Source organism: Sebastes fasciatus, chromosome 12 (assembly GCF_043250625.1).
Source record: "Sebastes fasciatus isolate fSebFas1 chromosome 12, fSebFas1.pri, whole genome shotgun sequence".
Lineage (NCBI taxonomy): Eukaryota > Metazoa > Chordata > Actinopteri > Perciformes > Sebastidae > Sebastes > Sebastes fasciatus.
This window is the reverse complement of record NC_133806.1, coordinates 26,928,100-26,946,170: the sequence shown is the minus strand read 5'-3', so window position 1 is coordinate 26,946,170 and position 18,071 is coordinate 26,928,100. Positions and strand designations below refer to the sequence as shown.

Here is an 18,071-nt window from a genome sequence, read left to right as displayed (position 1 = left end):
AAGGGAGATTTGTCAAGTATTTAATACTCTTATCAACATGGGAGTGGGCAATATGCTGCTTTATGTAAATGTATGTATATATTTACTATTGGAAATCAATTAACAACACAAAACAATGACACATATTGTCCAGAAACCCTCACAAGTACTGCATTTATCATAAAAAAAAATATGCATCTGATTTGTTTTGGTGGAAGCTAATTTCCTCTTTTACACATGAAAGATGAACACGTAAGAGTCCGATTGCATTTAAAGTGGATTGAGGAAGAAGTGTGTTTTGCTGCAATGTGCTCTATTGTGGCAACCACCTGTGATTATTTCTTTTGTTTCTGATAAATGTTTTGTCAGTTTGGCTGACGGGTCGAAATATACTACAATACCCAACATCTTAGTAGATTTACTCAAGTACTGTACTTAAGTACAAATTGGATTTGTACTTTTACTTGAGTAAAGCATTCCCATTTTATGCAACTTCCACGTATCTCCAAATTTGTGATTTAAATGTCTGTGGTAAACTGAAGGATGGAAGTGTTCCTTTATGTGTTGATAAAACCCTCCTCATCTTTATGAAGCTAAATAAACTCTTTAAAAAGCCTCTTGGATCAGCTGGAAAATGCATCGCCACAAAGCTGAAAACAGGGCTTTGATCATCAGACAGACAATCACTAAGTCTATATCAAAAATATATTTTTTTAGAAAAGCTAGATTCATATTTTTAATTATTTGAAATATCCAAACCTCATACAACTACAGAAAAAAATAGAAATTTACTATTTAATAATCTCATACAGCATGATGGATGTGTACATGTACTGTATGTATGCAGTCCACCAGCAGTGCACAGGAAGTGGTCAAGTGGTGAAGATGACACATTTCCTGTTTAAGCACACACAGATATGGAAAACAAGTGATTTGGGGCTCATGTGAATCTCACTCTGCTTCACTGTTGCTGTTGTTGTTCATTCTTAATTGATATCACCGTTCTTCTTTTCTGCCGTGTTGCCAACTGCCCTCTCGTGTCATCTTGTATTTCCTTTAAGAGGACTTATTATGCTTATTTTCAGGTGCATACTTGTATTTGTGGTTTCTACTAGAACATGTTTTCATGCTTTAATGTTCAAAAAACGCTTTATTTTTCTCCTGCCCCCCACCTCCCTCCTGAAAAGCCCAGTCTGCTCTGATTGGTCAGCTGGCCCACTCCGTTAAAACTCTTCGGACTCCGCTCTAGCTCCGCTCTAACTACCTTTGTTTGAGTTTTGACACTTGCAGTAAACAGCTAGCGGATGGCACACTTATGGTACGTGTCCACAGCCTCCGTCTTTTCCACGCTTCCCCATTCATTGTCTATGTAAGCAGCCGTGCAATGCATTCTGGTAGCGTGACGGCGCGAGGCTACTTTAAACACAGACGTCCGACACGACTCGCCGTCTCTGGAAACTCCCTGTAAACTTTTAAACTAACTTGTCGATCTAAAATAAAGACAGATTCAGCGCCTGCACGGATTATTTCTAGCATAAAATGTTTTCAGAAACACATTTCGGGGAACTATTTTCGTGGTATAAGAGAAGAAAGTTTCCAAACGAGCCACCGTGTTGGTCCCGGTTTGAAAGCTGGGAACAGCAGCCCACGAGGGAAAGCATTCATCCAGTCAGGTGCCTTGTGTCTAGTGGCAGACCATCAAGCGCCCAATGCTGGGAAGCGAGGCGATCCCTCGCGATAAAAAACGCCCCTGTGAACACGTACCATTACCCTTTATCCTCCAAAAATGTCCGACTTGCTGTTGGTGATTTAAGCTAATGCATTCTCCTTTAAGAGCTAAATGTGAGGTGACTCCTGAGGCGACCTCCATCCATACAAAGCACAAGTCTTTCATCGCTCGCTGTCCCTTGGCTCTCTAGACTAAGCCCCGCCACCGTCTACAAAATCAAGAACAGGATGGGTTTCAGCAGGCTCGCTTGACATGACCGAATCAATCCTCACCATCTCGTCGCCGGTCTTCTGTTTGTCCTCCGCATACTGATGCAAGGTGCTGTAGTAGTGGTCTTTGGTGCTGAACTTGTAGAGGGAGGAGATCTTTTCCCAGGCGTTGTTGGAAGGGGTGATGATCTCTTCAGGCGTTTTGTCGCTGAAGAAGCTCTCCAGGTTCCTCTTAGCGAGCTCTTTGGCGTGCTCAGCGGTCTTCGAATCAAACATGTTCCACTCCTCCTCAACATACGCTCTCCAGAACTTGAGCTGCAGGTAGCTGACGGGTGAGGTGCAGCGACCCACACAGGTCAGCAGCAGGTTGGACAACATGACAGAGGCGATGAGCAGCCAACCCAGAATCTGTGGTCACACACAGTATGGACTTAGAACCGGTTATAGGAGATATACGAACACATTTAAATAAACAGAGCGCTGCTTTCACTTCCATGTTGTGCTACATTCAACCGTCCAAATTTCTAAATGTTATGCTTTCACTTTGTTAATGTCATCTATAGAGGTTATTTATATAAAAACACACAATTCAAATGATTATGAAATAAATGTTTAAATATTTTCTTTGATTAAAAAAAAATCTTGGCATTAGTACTTTTAATTATATATTAGAAGCTGCTTAAGTTAAAAAGGTCATAATTCCCTCTTCCCTCCAGCGTATACTGTGTAATCAAACTCTAAAAAATCAACTTTTACGGATGATGGTAGGCAAGTGATGCTGTCAACTTTGATTTCACTTTATCAGAATATTTTTCTGAAATTTGTCTTGCATCCCAAGGCGATCACTGTGACATAACAAAACACAACATTTAACCAAACAACAAAATAAAACACTTTACAATAACAGACTTTGAGTCGTTACCAGGGAACAAATGAGGAACGAATGAGGAACTAACTGCTGGTGAACCATTAGCTTATGAGTAACACTTCATCAAATTTTTTGTAGTAGTGCCTCATTACTTCACCATTATCTTATGATTACTTCTTCATTTTTGTGTGTCCCCCACCCCCAAGTCCAATACTGAATACTTACTGAGTAGTTCCTCATTTGTTCACTCGTAACTATACTCAAAATGTGCCCCTTGTTATAAAGTGTTCTCTTTGTCTTTCATGTCATTTCCCCACTGGCACAGCCTAGGAAGAAAGTTTTTGTGACACTTCTTAACCTCTTTTACCCGATGGACCCGGTACCGGGTTCGGCTGAGCTGTATGTTAAAACACTGCATTTAAAAAACGTCATAAAATGCTGTGGTGGTCTTTTTTCTGAATAGTTTCTAAAAGACGAGGCCTTAACGCGACTAAAACAACACTCCAAGTGTATTTTGTCCAAACAATGTTTGTTTGGCAATAATTTCAATATTTTAGTTACAAAATCAACGCACGAGAAATTGTATTTTTACTTTATAATATTTTTGACCGTATTTATATTGAATGTACATACTTGACTTTGGATTCTTTATCTTATTCACATTGTTATTGATCTTATCTGTTATTATCTAAGTTTTACTTCATCATATTTCATTATTATAATAAAACTACTCCATTTGGAGTCAAAATTATATAATTTAGTTGTTTTTATTGATTTTATACTGTTGCACAATGGTAGAATGTGATGATGCACAGGGTAAATGTCATGGCCAAAGGCTCCATTGTGTGCACATAGCCTCCTGTAGTGGATATCAGTAGTATTTTATTGCCAGATTCCCTTTCAAGAGGTAGAAAACCCATTTGGCACACTTTGGATATCCAAGTGGCCAAATGGAGAGTCCGCCTGGTCCTGTCCTAAACTAAAACCTTTTATAGAATCTATGTGCTTTGTGTTATTTATATCTACTTTGGCACAGTTGTAGTCAAAGAGTTTCTGAATGAATTCAGCGACATCTCTGTGCATGGCATCATTGCTATAATGGTGTTATCCACTGTCTAATCTAGAAAACATTTTAGGCGAGGATAAAAAATGGAAATTGTTCCTTTGGTTCATCACAATTTACTCAGGCATAGTAACAGTCGCAATGTTACTGACACTGGGGATGAATTCTCTGAGGTCTTACCTATCCATAGAGACCAAGATCATGTATATAGACCTGGTAGTTGTGGAGCTATTCTTGATTTGTTTTGGGTATGTCTGTCTAGGTGAACCACATCTTCCAGCACTCTATAGGGCTTTAGATGTTAACGTTTTCTTCCTTTGATTCAGTTGGGTAGAACTGTCTAATGTAATATATATTATTAATACTATATTAGCCTATTATCATCATCCACATCACCCTGCTAAGACAAATTCATCCGAAGGTTGATGCATTTGAACTACTTTGTTTGCCAACTTTAACCTCATCAAACCCGGCTGCCCTTGTTGGTAGAGTTGATGTTTCAGGAGAATAATGAGCAGCACTGACCTGAGACTGAGCTCTCATGCGGAGCAGAACATCATCTCTGTCCTCACTGCTGCCGGTCCGACAGGGCAACTTGTGCAGCCCTCGCTCACACCCAGAGCTTTTGTCTCCACACAGAAGCTTGTTATAGGCGGTCACATTGAACCCGGTCATCGCGCACTCATAGTAGCTCCCGTTGAGCAGAGCCACGGCGATCCAGCTGGCCGGCGCCACCACCGCGGTCATGCTGACCTGGATGAAGGCCGTGCAGGCCGCGGTCAGCTTCTTCCAGCGGCACCGCGGAGATCCGCTCTGGGGCCGCCGGCACAGACCCGTGAACAGCTTCCACGTATTCTTATTCAGGATGAAACCCAGCAGCAGCAGAGCCAGAGCGGGCACCAGCAGGAACACCATGCCGTAGACGAAGTTCAGCTCATTGCAGGGACACTTGAAGACCGCCGAGGAGAAGATCTGCTCTCCTCCTGCTGTCAGCAGAGCCACCAACCCGAAACCCAGGTTGCTCTGTTTGTTGGCGATGTTCAGAAACGTCTTAAAGTTCTTCTCCATCTCTGACTTCTGCTGTCTCACAGAGCGACTGACACTGACACGTTCACTTCCATCTCTTTATGTGTCTGTCTGTCGTCACCAGTCAGCCCTCTACCACCCTTCCTCAAACCAAACCACCAGTAACTGTGTGGTCACACCTGCTGCGTAATAACGCTCGTTGCTAAATAGTAAACACTGTGCTCTGATTTTCTGAGTGTTTGCACTTAAAGTTAGGCCTACAACAGTTGAAAACATTTTCATTGCATAGACACTACACACACACACACACACATAGATAGATACTCAGTCTATAGCCTAGATTATGATTAGTGAATATAAGAATTAGGGCTGTCGATTGATTATAATATTTAATCATTCAATTCAATTCAATTCAAACAACTTTATTAATCCCTCTAGGGGCAAGTGGTTTGGAGCAGCTTGTACATAAAAACATAAATAAAACATAGTGACACACAACAACAACAACAACAACAACAATATATAAGCTAAAATATATATATATAAAACAGGACCCAAAGATTACTGATGTAACTGAGACTAACTAATAAATAAACAGACTGAATAAGAACAACAGAAGGATCAGTCTAATAAAGGATAAAAAGATCTGTGACGGTAAAAGGATTAAAGTCCATAAGAAATATAAAATATAAGGAGCATTCAATAATCTGATTGCAGAGGGGATAAATGATCTACAATAGCGGTTAGTTTTACAAACCGGTAAACCATAACGACGTCCTAATTAATTGCACATTTTTTATCTGTTCAAAATGAACGTTAAAGGGAGATTTGTCAAGTATTTAATACTCTTATCAACATGGGAGTGGGCAATATGCTGCTTTATGTAAATGTATGTATATGTTTATTATTGGAAATCAATTAACAACACAAAACAATGACACATATTGTCCAGAAACCCTCACAAGTACTGCATTTATCGTTAAAAAAAAATATGCATCTGATTTGTTTTGGTGGAAGCTAATTTCCTCTTTTACACATGAAAGATGAACACGTAAGAGTCCGATTGCATTTAAAGTGGATTGAGGAAGAAGTGTGTTTTGCTGCATTGTGCTCTATTGTGGCAACCACCTGTGATTATTTCTTTTGTTTCTGATAAATGTTTGTCAGTTTGGCTGACGGGTCGAAATATACTACAATACCCAACATCTTAGTAGATTTACTCAGGTACTGTACTTAAGTACAAATTGGATTTGTACTTTTACTTGAGTAAAGCATTCCCATTTTATGCAACTTCCACGTATCTCCAAATTTGTGATTTAAATGTCTGTGGTAAACTGAAGGATGGAAGTGTTCCTTTATGTGTTGATAAAACCCTCCTCATCTTTATGAAGCTAAATAAACTCTTTAAAAAGCCTCTTGGATCAGCTGGAAAATGCATCACCACAAAGCTGAAAACAGGGCTTTGATCATCAGACAGACAATCACTAAGTCTATATCAAAAATATATTTTTTTAGAAAAGCTAGATTCATATTTTTAATTATTTGAAATATCCAAACCTCATACAACTACAGAAAAAAATAGAAATTTACTATTTAATAATCTCATACAGCATGATGGATGTGTACATGTACTGTATGTATGCAGTCCACCAGCAGTGCACAGGAAGTGGTCAAGTGGTGAAGATGACACATTTCCTGTTTAAGCACACACAGATATGGAAAACAAGTGATTTGGGGCTCATGTGAATCTCACTCTGCTTCACTGTTGCTGTTGTTGTTCATTCTTAATTGATATCACCGTTCTTCTTTTCTGCCGTGTTGCCAACTGCCCTCTCGTGTCATCTTGTATTTCCTTTAAGAGGACTTATTATGCTTATTTTCAGGTGCATACTTGTATTTGTGGTTTCTACTAGAACATGTTTTCATGCTTTAATGTTCAAAAAACGCTTTATTTTTCTCCTGCCCCCCACCTCCCTCCTGAAAAGCCCAGTCTGCTCTGATTGGTCAGCTGGCCCACTCCGTTAAAACTCTTCGGACTCCGCTCTAGCTCCGCTCTAACTACCTTTGTTTGAGTTTTGACACTTGCAGTAAACAGCTAGCGGATGGCACACTTATGGTACGTGTCCACAGCCTGCGTCTTTTCCACGCTTCCCCATTCATTGTCTATGTAAGCAGCCGTGCAATGCATTCTGGTAGCGTGACGGCGCGAGGCTACTTTAAACACAGACGTCCGACACGACTCGCCGCCTCTGGAAACTCCCTAGAAACTTTTAAACTAACTTGTCGATCTAAAATAAAGACAGATTCAGCGCCTGCACGGATTATTTCTAGCATAAAATGTTTTCAGAAACACATTTCGGGGAACTATTTTCGTGGTATAAGAGAAGAAAGTTTCCAAACGAGCCACCGTGTTGGTTCCGGTTTGAAAGCTGAGAACAGCAGCCCACGAGGGAAAGCATTCATCCAGTCAGGTGCCTTGTGTCTAGTGGCAGACCATCAAGCGCCCAATGCTGGGAAGCGAGGCGATCCCTCGCGATAAAAAACGCCCCTGTGAACACGTACCATTACCCTTTATCCTCCAAAAATGTCCGACTTGCTGTTGGTGATTTAAGCTAATGCATTCTCCTTTAAGAGCTAAATGTGAGGTGACTCCTGAGGCGACCTCCATCCATACAAAGCACAAGTCTTTCATCGCTCGCTGTCCCTTGGCTCTCTAGACTAAGCCCCGCCACCGTCTACAAAATCAAGAACAGGATGGGTTTCAGCAGGCTCGCTTGACATGACCGAATCAATCCTCACCATCTCGTCGCCGGTCTTCTTTTTGTCCTCCGCATACTGATGCAAGGTGCTGTAGTAGTGGTCTTTGGTGCTGAACTTGTAGAGGGAGGAGATCTTTTCCCAGGCGTTGTTGGAAGGGGTGATGATCTCTTCAGGCGTTTTGTCGCTGAAGAAGCTCTCCAGGTTCCTCTTAGCGAGCTCTTTGGCGTGCTCAGCGGTCTTCGAATCAAACATGTTCCACTCCTCCTCAACATACGCTCTCCAGAACTTGAGCTGCAGGTAGCTGACGGGTGAGGTGCAGCGACCCACACAGGTCAGCAGCAGGTTGGACAACATGACAGAGGCGATGAGCAGCCAACCCAGAATCTGTGGTCACACACAGTATGGACTTAGAACCGGTTATAGGAGATATACGAACACATTTAAATAAACAGAGCGCTGCTTTCACTTCCATGTTGTGCTACATTCAACCGTCCAAATTTCTAAATGTTATGCTTTCACTTTGTTAATGTCATCTATAGAGGTTATTTATATAAAAACACACAATTCAAATGATTATGAAATAAATGTTTAAATATTTTCTTTGATTAAAAAAAAATCTTGGCATTAGTACTTTTAATTATATATTAGAAGCTGCTTAAGTTAAAAAGGTCATAATTCCCTCTTCCCTCCAGCGTATACTGTGTAATCAAACTCTAAAAAATCAACTTTTACGGATGATGGTAGGCAAGTGATGCTGTCAACTTTGATTTCACTTTATCAGAATATTTTTCTGAAATTTGTCTTGCATCCCAAGGCGATCACTGTGACATAACAAAACACAACATTTAACCAAACAACAAAATAAAACACTTTACAATAACAGACTTTGAGTCGTTACCAGGGAACAAATGAGGAACGAATGAGGAACTAACTGCTGGTGAACCATTAGCTTATGAGTAACACTTCATCAAATTTTTTGTAGTAGTGCCTCATTACTTCACCATTATCTTATGATTACTTCTTCATTTTTGTGTGTCCCCCACCCCCAAGTCCAATACTGAATACTTACTGAGTAGTTCCTCATTTGTTCACTCGTAACTATACTCAAAATGTGCCCCTTGTTATAAAGTGTTCTCTTTGTCTTTCATGTCATTTCCCCACTGGCACAGCCTAGGAAGAAAGTTTTTGTGACACTTCTTAACCTCTTTTACCCGATGGACCCGGTACCGGGTTCGGCTGAGCTGTATGTTAAAACACTGCATTTAAAAAACGTCATAAAATGCTGTGGTGGTCTTTTTTCTGAATAGTTTCTAAAAGACGAGGCCTTAACGCGACTAAAACAACACTCCAAGTGTATTTTGTCCAAACAATGTTTGTTTGCCGATAATTTCAATATTTTAGTTACAAAATCAACGCACAAGAAATTTTATTTTTACTTTATAATATTTTTGACCGTATTTATACTGAATGTACATACTTGACTTTGGATTCTTTATCTTATTTACATTGTTATTGATCTTATCTGTTATTATCTAAGTTTTACTTGATCATATTTCATTATTATAATAAAACTACTCCATTTGGAGTCAAAATTATATAATTTAGTTGTTTTTTATTGATTTTATACTGTTGCACAATGGTAGAATGTGATGATGCACAGGGTAAATGTCATGGCCAAAGGCTCCATTGTGTGCACATAGCCTCCTGTAGTGGATATCAGTAGTATTTTATTGCCAGATTCCCTTTCAAGAGGTAGAAAACCCATTTGGCACACTTTGGGTATCCAAGTTGCCAAATGGAGAGTCCGCCTGGTCCTGTCCTAAACTAAAACCTTTTGTAGAATCTATGTGCTTTGTGTTATTTATATCTACTTTGGCACAGTTGTAGTCAAAGAGTTTCTGAATGAATTCAGCGACATCTCTGTGCATGGCATCATTGCTATAATGGTGTTATCCACTGTCTAATCTAGAAAACATTTTAGGCAAGGATAAAAAATGGAAATTGTTCCTTTGGTTCATCACAATTTACTCAGGCATAGTAACAGTCGCAATGTTACTGACACTGGGGATGAATTCTCTGAGGTCTTACCTATCCATAGAGACCAAGATCATGCATATAGACCTGGTAGTTGTGGAGCTATTCTTGATTTGTTTTGGGTATGTCTGTCTAGGTGAACCACATCTTCCAGCACTCTATAGGGCTTTAGATGTTAACGTTTTCTTCCTTTGATTCAGTTGGGTAGAACTGTCAAATGTAATATATATTATTAATACTATATTAGCCTATTATCATCATCCACATCACCCTGTTAAGACAAATTCATCAGAAGGTTGATGCATTTGAACTACTTTGTTTGCCAACTTTAACCTCATCAAACCCGGCTGCCCTTGTTGGTAGAGTTGATGTTTCAGGAGAATAATGAGCAGCACTGACCTGAGACTGAGCTCTCATGCGGAGCAGAACATCATCTCTGTCCTCACTGATGCCGGTCCGACAGGGCAACTTGTGCAGCCCTCGCTCACACCCAGAGCTTTTGTTTCCACACAGAAGCTTGTTATAGGCGGTCACATTGAACCCGGTCATCGCGCACTCATAGTAGTTCCCGTTGAGCAGAGCCACGGCGATCCAGCTGGCCGGCGCCACCAGCGCGTACATGCTGACCTGGATGAAGGCCGTGCAGGCGGCGGTCAGCTTCCTCCAGCGGCATCGCGGAGATCCGCGCTGGGGCCGCCGGCACAGACCCGTGAACAGCTTCCACGTCTTCTTACTCAGGATGAAACCCAGCAGCAGCAGAGCCAGAGCGGGCACCAGCAGGAACACCATGCCGTAGACGAAGTTCAGCTCATTGCAGGGACACTTGAAGACCGCCGAGGAGAAGATCTGCTCTCCTCCTGCTGTAAGCAGAGCCACCAACCCGAAACCCAGGTTGCTCTGTTTGTTGGCGATGTTCAGAAACGTCTTAAAGTTCTTCTCCATCTCTGACTTCTGCTGTCTGACAGAGCGACTGACACTGACACTTTCATTTCCATCTCTTTATGTGTCAGTCTGTCTATCGTCACCAGTCAGCCCTCTACTGCCCAACCCTAACCAAACCAAACCAAACCACCAGTAACTGTGTGGTCACACCTGCTGCTTAATAACGCACGTTCCGCTAAATAGTAAACACTGTGCTCTAGTTTTCTGAGTGTGTTTGCACTTAAAGTTAGGCCTACAACAGTTGCAAAACACATTTTCACTGCATAGACACACACACACACACACACACACACACATAGATAGATACTCAGCCTATAGCCTAGATTATGATTAGTGAATATAAGAATTAGGGCTGTTGATCGATTATAATATTTAATCATTCAATTCAATTCAATTCAAACAACTTTATTAATCCCTCTAGGGGCAAGTGGTTTGGAGCAGCTTGTACATAAAAACATAAATAAAACATAGTGACACACAACAACAACAACAACAACAACAACAACAACAACAACAACAACAACAACAACAATATGTAAGCTAAAATATATATATATAAAACAGGACCCAAAGATTACTGATGTAAATGAGACTAACTAATAAATAAACAGACTGAATAAGAACAACAGAAGGATCAGTCTAATAAAGGATAAAAAGATCTGTGACGGTAAAAGGATAAAAGTCCATAAGAAACATAAAATCTAAGGAGCATTCAATAATCTGATTGCAGAGGGGATAAATGATCTACAATAGCGGTTAGTTTTACAAACCGGTAAACCATAACGACGTCCTAATTAATTGCACATTTTTTATCTGTTCAAAATGAACGTTAAAGGGAGATTTGTCAAGTATTTAATACTCTTATCAACATGGGAGTGGGCAATATGCTGCTTTATGTAAATGTATGTATATATTTACTATTGGAAATCAATTAACAACACAAAACAATGACACATATTGTCCAGAAACCCTCACAAGTACTGCATTTATCATAAAAAAAAATATGCATCTGATTTGTTTTGGTGGAAGCTAATTTCCTCTTTTACACATGAAAGATGAACACGTAAGAGTCCGATTGCATTTAAAGTGGATTGAGGAAGAAGTGTGTTTTGCTGCAATGTGCTCTATTGTGGCAACCACCTGTGATTATTTCTTTTGTTTCTGATAAATGTTTTGTCAGTTTGGCTGACGGGTCGAAATATACTACAATACCCAACATCTTAGTAGATTTACTCAAGTACTGTACTTAAGTACAAATTGGATTTGTACTTTTACTTGAGTAAAGCATTCCCATTTTATGCAACTTCCACGTATCTCCAAATTTGTGATTTAAATGTTTGTGGTAAACTGAAGGATGGAAGTGTTCCTTTATGTGTTGATAAAACCCTCCTCATCTTTATGAAGCTAAATAAACTCTTTAAAAAGCCTCTTGGATCAGCTGGAAAATGCATCGCCACAAAGCTGAAAACAGGGCTGTTTTTCTGACACCATGAAAAGTTGACTTTTTAGAGATACATGGTTCTCACAGGACAATTTAAAAAAATATAAATTAACTGTGATTTGTATATATATGTTGAAAGCTTATACAAAAAACATATGCAATTATGGGAGCAAACGGTAAATAATAATCATTTAAGAAACTATTTGCATAACTGTAAATATAGGGTGGAGTCAGGCTAGATTAGGTTGGAGCATCATAGCTCTTTAAAATTTTACAGCCAATCACAATAATTGATCTTGCATTGTTGCGACAACACTAGTTGACATGTAACAATAGTTTTGATTGCTCTGAGGTTGCTAATATGGGCAGGGCATATAAGTGTTACATGAAGCATGTCAGAGAAATTGTATGGTATGTGAGCCTGACATAGCAAATGTTTATGAGCAATATTTTTGACAGGCTCTTTCAAATAAAAAAGTTGAAATAATAATAAAAAACAAAACGTTTTTATGAAAAAAGTCATTTTAGGTACTGGCCCATTTAAGCATAACCGTGTCAGCTAAAATGGGCCGCGGTTTCCAGCTAAAATAGGCCACATACACACACTTTTACACAGAAGTGACACAGAAAGGGTGCAAAACAGGTTCATAGGTCTAGATACTGTTTGTATCCAAGCAAAATCTTAACAATCTTTTTCTAAACTATGCATTGCAGACAGTGTTTGAAAGGGAACGCAGACCAAGACCTAACAAGACCTGACTATGAGATATTAAGACCAAGCTACGGGAAATGTTAATGCTTTTTGATGTTTTGATTTTTTGTCTAAAACGTACAAATTTTCTCCGGGCACTTCACAGCAGCTCACTGCTTCTAAATGCTTAGGATGGGTTAAATGCAGAGGTCAAACAGACACAAAACAGTCACAAAGACACCAATGTGCAGAAACCAACCGCCATACAACATGATCAGTTATTTTTTAAATGCATTACTCAATTAATTATTTGTTCAACTTTTTAAAGGGACTGTTTGTAACTTCTTACACGTATAAATCACCCGGGTCTGTGTCCCATGCGTGCTCGCGTGTTGCTACGCTGTTCAGACAAGACTCCAACACAAACTACACGGAAGCACCAAAACCGCAAAGTTATATCTAGTGAAGCCCGTCTGTTAAACAGTGTTGGCTGTGGTTGTAGTATCCGGGGGAGACCGTAGCTTTGGTCTCCAGGGCCGGAGTCTCTGCTGTACTCTGCTCCTCTGCTCCTCTGCCTGCCTGCTTGCCTTCACTCAGCTTGCTCCACCTCACATGCATGCGCGCACACTACACACTGCAGGAGACTTCGTAGTTCTGAGAATATCTAGTAAATGTACAGTGGACGTTTGTGCAGAAATAAATGCTGCAGCTTTTAGATCAACAGAGGTTTTCAGTGTCTTGTGAAGTGACGGGGCTCCCCAGCGAGAAACGTTATCGTCTCTGACCGGGTGCTGGTGTCTCCCTCCGGGGGCAGTCGGGAGGCTGAGGCAGGAAAAACCAACACTAGGATCCGCAGTGATTCATGGAGAGACCTCCGTCTGGTCAGCTAACATTACTGCCAAGCAGGTGAAATATAGAGTGATATTGTGGTTTTAGCTGACGTGTGTCGCCTCACTGTTTTGAGCGATGCTCGTTCATGTCTATTTAGAGCGAGCAAGCGCGAGCCCGACGCCGACTTTCGTTGACTTAACGGCCACAGGTGTCGCTGTTAACAAGCATTTCTGATTCTTACAAACAGTCTCTTTAATTGCATGAAATGTATTTATGGTGTTGTTACTATGGCACACCAAAGACAACAGAAGTGTTAATTTACTGTTAAAATAAAAAAAATATTTCAGATTAAATTACTGTTTTATGCCCTCTTTTTATATTGGCCCATTTTACCTGAGCATTGAGTGGTAGCTCAAGGGGGAACCTGCTGATCTAAAGCTCATAATACGGTAAGATAAGATAAGATATTCCTTTATTAGTCCCGCAGTGGGGAAATTTGCAGTGTCCAGCTAACACAGTAAAAAAAAGAGCTAAACAAAGTGTAACAAAATATGAACCATTTAAATAGAAGGAAGTATAAAAATAGAAGCAGTATATACAGTATTGACAATAAACAGACTATTAACAAAATTGCACAAGTGGAAAATGATACTGCACAGTGAGAATGAAATGAATGAATGAAATTCCACCTGAAAATATCAGGTTATTGTCATTAATTCCAAAACAATTATACTTTTTCACATTTTTTAAACAAATAAATATTGAAGAGACCCATGCCAATTTATTAAAAAAAAACACTATCACATGCATAGCTTGTTTGATGGCCCATGTCACCTGATGTATCTTCTCCTGACTCCTCCATGACAACAGAGGGCGCTGCTGCGTTATGACGCGTTTGGTTGCAAACTGTAAACAAAACGACAAAGAAGAATCTGTTTAGAGCGGAGCAGCCAGACCTCAGCTAGCTATCTACTGTGTGAAACACTGGAGATTATTCAGTATTCACCTATACATCTAACGTTTCATCCGCCAGTCAGCGGGATTTAATCTAACCTAATCTTAACCACAAACACAGGATCTCTAACTGTCCTTGAACAGAGCCCAGAGATGGCAGAAAACACAGGTGAGTGCGTGAGCTAATGCTAACTGGAGGAGCTAGGTGTGCGTAGCTAGCTTTGAGTAGACGCACCTTGTAATGCAATCTGTCACATTAATACCTGGTAGTGAACTGAGGAGGGAATCAGTCGTGTAAGGCTCAGTTGTTCATTATCTTAGCTGTGTGTGCTAACACTAACCAGCCAGAGGAGCCCTGCAGAGCGCCTGTTAGCCTAGCCGAGCTGCATGTTGCCTCAACGCACGCTCAGGCAGAACTCCATTCAACTAATGTCGCATTGAAGTGTATTCTTCACTGGCAGAGCACATACGAGCCAAACATACCGTAACATCGCTATCCTTAACGTCCTGGGCGTCTTGTGGTAAATTCGGCGTGTATATAATCCACCAGGAATATTTAGTTAATCCCACATGGAGAGGATAGCCACAGGCTGGCTAACAACAATGCTAACAGTTAGCGTTACCAGGGTGAAGCATTTCTCCGGGTGAGGTGTTTACTCACATAGATTGGTTTGAGATGGATTAAATGAATCACAGATTCAGTGTTTTAGAGGTTTATGTAAAGGTGATATCAGAATGAACGTGTTGTGTTTGATGCCTTAAAATGTCAGTTTTTTTTAATGAGGTTCTCAAATTATCCGCCAACATCACGTCATGACATGTACACTCAGTGGCCACTTTATTAGGTACACCCATCTGCTCGTTAATGCAGATACCTTAACCCTCTGAGACCCACAATAGAGCCGTTTTTAGGGGGGTCCAGGGGGTCTTTAGGGGAGATAGCAGGTCAACAGTAGATGTCACATAGAAGTGGTGTACATCATCTGGAAGCTGGGAACCTGGAGGTTAATTTGAGATGCAGCACTGTGTGTCAGGGTTTTCTAGTCATTAATCAGAAATAAACATCAATTAATTAATTAAAATAAAGTGTATAAGGGTTTAGAAAATGATGATAGAAGTATATGATTGTCATCCCCATGCTCTATTGTGTCTCATAAATTGTTGCAGCAATTTTTGGGTTGATACCATTTGTTTCACAGATTTGATGCTAAATTTAACCATTTTTTACCACTTGAGAATTGATAAAAATAATCAATAATCCCTCCAAAATAGCACATTAAGACACCAAGACCCTGAGGAACAATTTAGAATAAGCCATGCTGTGATTTCTGAGATTTATGCAAGAATTGCATTTTTTGGCACTTCGATGGCGAGCACTTCTGCTGTGTAAACTGCTCAGAAACCCCCTTTTTGTCAATCTAGCTAGGAAAGCTATCCATCCTCTGAATCTTCTAGGTCTCTAGTTTGTGGCTGCATGTGATTATCATAAAGTGGGCCTGTCTGTAAAGGGGAGACTCGTGGGTACCCATAGAACCCATTTTCACTCACATATCTTAGGGTCAGAGGTCAAGAGACCCATTTGGACATGCCAGTTTTTTCTCGCCAAAATTTAGCCCAACTTCGGAGCATTATTTATCTCCCGACAACCAAGCATGACATGTTTGGTACCAATCAATGGATTCCTTCGGTTTTCTAGTTTCATATGTATGTATCTTATCTCTAGCTCTAAAGCTGATCCTGCTACAGACTCTGAAAGACAGTAAAGTCGGTCGGGATTGCCAATTGAATCCATGCCACGAAGAAATCAGGCTGTTCTGGGGGCAAAGGCACCCGGTATTAGAAAGGTGTACCTAATAAAGTGGCAACTGAGTGAAGCTTCAGTCAATACAGGCTGGCAACATTGCTCATCCCAATTGCATGTATAGCCTTGGTTTGAGGCCAATGTTTGACTTTTTTCTCTCTTTTTCATTTGGATCAGAACAAAATGAGGCAAAGCATGACAACTCATCATCACCTGGAGTGGCGGACCAAGAGAAAGAAATGGCAGCCAGTGCATATGAAGCGTTTTCGGTAAGTCACCTCCTTCCTAGGTTTCAAAAATAAAAGCGAGAAGAAATTCTATCATGTTGCAAATTTGGTTAAACAGCCTTCTGTGTTCCTCATAGACCGGGAAGTACGACGAGTCTCTCAAACAACTTGAAACCCTGCATGAGCTCAACAAAGAGGACTATAAGATCGCCTTGAATAAAGCTGTCGTAGAGTTTTACAAAAGCAGTCAAACTACCACAGGGACTCTGAAGCAGACACTAATGGCAATGAAGAACCAGGTAACTGCTGAAATGTGGGTCATATTTTTCTCATGCTTTCAGTTCAAGTTGAATCTGTTTTCAGTGGACGTTCTAGACAAACGGCGCTTAGCTTGCCTGATGATGACGCGGATTTCATCAAACATCCTGTTTTTATCTTTCAGGTTCACACATCAGCGGAGGACATTGAAGGGTTGGATGATGTTGAAAATAGCTTGCTGTACTATAACCAAGCCATCATCCATTATCATATGCGACAGTACTCTGAAGCCATCGCCATAGGAGAGAGGCTCTACCAGTTTCTGGAACCATTTGGTATGTTGTGGTGCTTTACTCAAGTGTACTGCTGATGAAATCAATTGGTTGATCAACAGACAGCTGATCCATTGCCGCTAAACTAAATGTGGGTATTTGCTGCTCTTTAAAAACATCTTATCATTGTAAGTGAATACCTTTTAGGTTTTGGGGGGTGCAAATTAGCATTTTGAGGACATGACTTTGGGCCGTTAGGCATCTTATCGTTTATCCAGCCTACTTTGGATGAAACCACGGCCACTTCCGTATGGCGAAAGCCCCGAAATATGACATGCTTGGAAAATAGTGATATGAGGCACTGAATTTGATGAATTTTTTGTTTACCAGACCACAAATGAGATTAGAATTAGCTCGCTCCCTGCAGTCCCTCCAACTCATTCCCTGCCGCTAAGAGACTACTTCACCGGAAACGGACCCGGACTTCAGTTAGCGGCTGTAACAAGTCGATTCAGCCAGCACTGAATAAACCCCAGAGCTGGCGGTCACAGCGTGGTGGCCAGCAGCAGCGCTCTAACCTGTGTAACGGCAGCAACAAAAAGTTTGCTGCTCCGGCGGGGAGTCGGCGCTGGCTGAATTCCAGTTGTTACAGCAACTAACTGAAGGTCCGTCTTCGGAGCTACTGACCGCTCTCCTCCTAGCGGCGGGGAGTGAGGCGGAGGGACCGTGGGGTTTGCTAGCTAGCTGAAAGTATGCTTTCGTCATACGTAAGTGGGAGTGGTTTCATCCTAAGTAGGTTGGAAAAACGTCAGACGAGGCCCTGACGACATGCGACAAGCATTTGTCGTTACTTTGGACATCTCATCGATCAATGTATCAGCTCTTACTGAAAATGTTTAAAATGAATGTTGATTAACATGATGGTAAACAATGTTTTAATGTCATATATGACATAGAAAATAATAATCTGAGTCGCAGATATGAGA

General features: G+C 40.7%; 4 protein-coding genes across 6 annotated transcripts in view; 1 reads left to right on the top strand and 3 right to left on the bottom strand.

Annotated features, from left to right (window-relative positions):
- Positions 1–18,071, bottom strand: part of cndp1 (carnosine dipeptidase 1) — a 149,696-nt gene that overhangs the window by 73,092 nt on the left and 58,533 nt on the right. The window lies entirely within an intron of this gene.
- The window catches only part of cnot10 (CCR4-NOT transcription complex, subunit 10), a 41,477-nt gene that overhangs the window by 13,537 nt on the left and 9,869 nt on the right, over positions 1–18,071 (top strand). The window contains exons 1-4 of one of the 3 annotated variants that reach the window (XM_074654469.1): positions 14,464–14,696; positions 16,506–16,597; positions 16,693–16,854; positions 16,998–17,148. In XM_074654469.1, coding sequence (XP_074510570.1) covers positions 14,681–14,696; positions 16,506–16,597; positions 16,693–16,854; positions 16,998–17,148 — 421 coding nt within the window. In that variant the 5' untranslated portion in view covers positions 14,464–14,680. Of the gene's footprint in view, positions 1–14,463; positions 14,697–16,505; positions 16,598–16,692; positions 16,855–16,997; positions 17,149–18,071 lie in introns of those variants that run through there. The other 2 variants (XM_074654470.1, XM_074654471.1) reach the window with 2 other exon arrangements.
- LOC141779595 (calcium homeostasis modulator protein 6-like) lies at positions 728–5,025 on the bottom strand. The gene is made up of 2 exons (XM_074654492.1): positions 4,374–5,025; positions 728–2,325 (listed from the first exon to the last, which is right to left on the bottom strand). Exons 1-2 carry the CDS (start codon positions 4,914–4,916, stop codon positions 1,900–1,902), a joined length of 969 nt encoding a protein of 322 aa, XP_074510593.1. The 5' UTR covers positions 4,917–5,025; the 3' UTR covers positions 728–1,899.
- On the bottom strand, positions 6,421–10,611 carry LOC141779594 (calcium homeostasis modulator protein 6-like). Its single transcript, XM_074654491.1, has 2 exons — positions 10,068–10,611; positions 6,421–8,018 (listed from the first exon to the last, which is right to left on the bottom strand). The coding sequence occupies exons 1-2, from the start codon at positions 10,608–10,610 to the stop codon at positions 7,593–7,595; spliced, it is 969 nt and encodes a 322-aa protein (XP_074510592.1). The 5' UTR covers position 10,611; the 3' UTR covers positions 6,421–7,592.

Bases quoted from the DNA above. Each gene is read 5' to 3' on its own strand.
- LOC141779594 (XM_074654491.1), bottom strand. From the start codon at position 10,610: ATGGAGAAGAACTTTAAGACGTTTCTGAACATCGCCAACAAACAGAGC. The intron at 8,019-10,067 runs GTCAGTGCTGCT...GTGTGACCACAG, and splicing joins GCATGAGAGCTCAGTCTCAG to ATTCTGGGTTGGCTGCTCAT.
- LOC141779595 (XM_074654492.1), bottom strand. From the start codon at position 4,916: ATGGAGAAGAACTTTAAGACGTTTCTGAACATCGCCAACAAACAGAGC. The intron at 2,326-4,373 runs GTCAGTGCTGCT...GTGTGACCACAG, and splicing joins GCATGAGAGCTCAGTCTCAG to ATTCTGGGTTGGCTGCTCAT.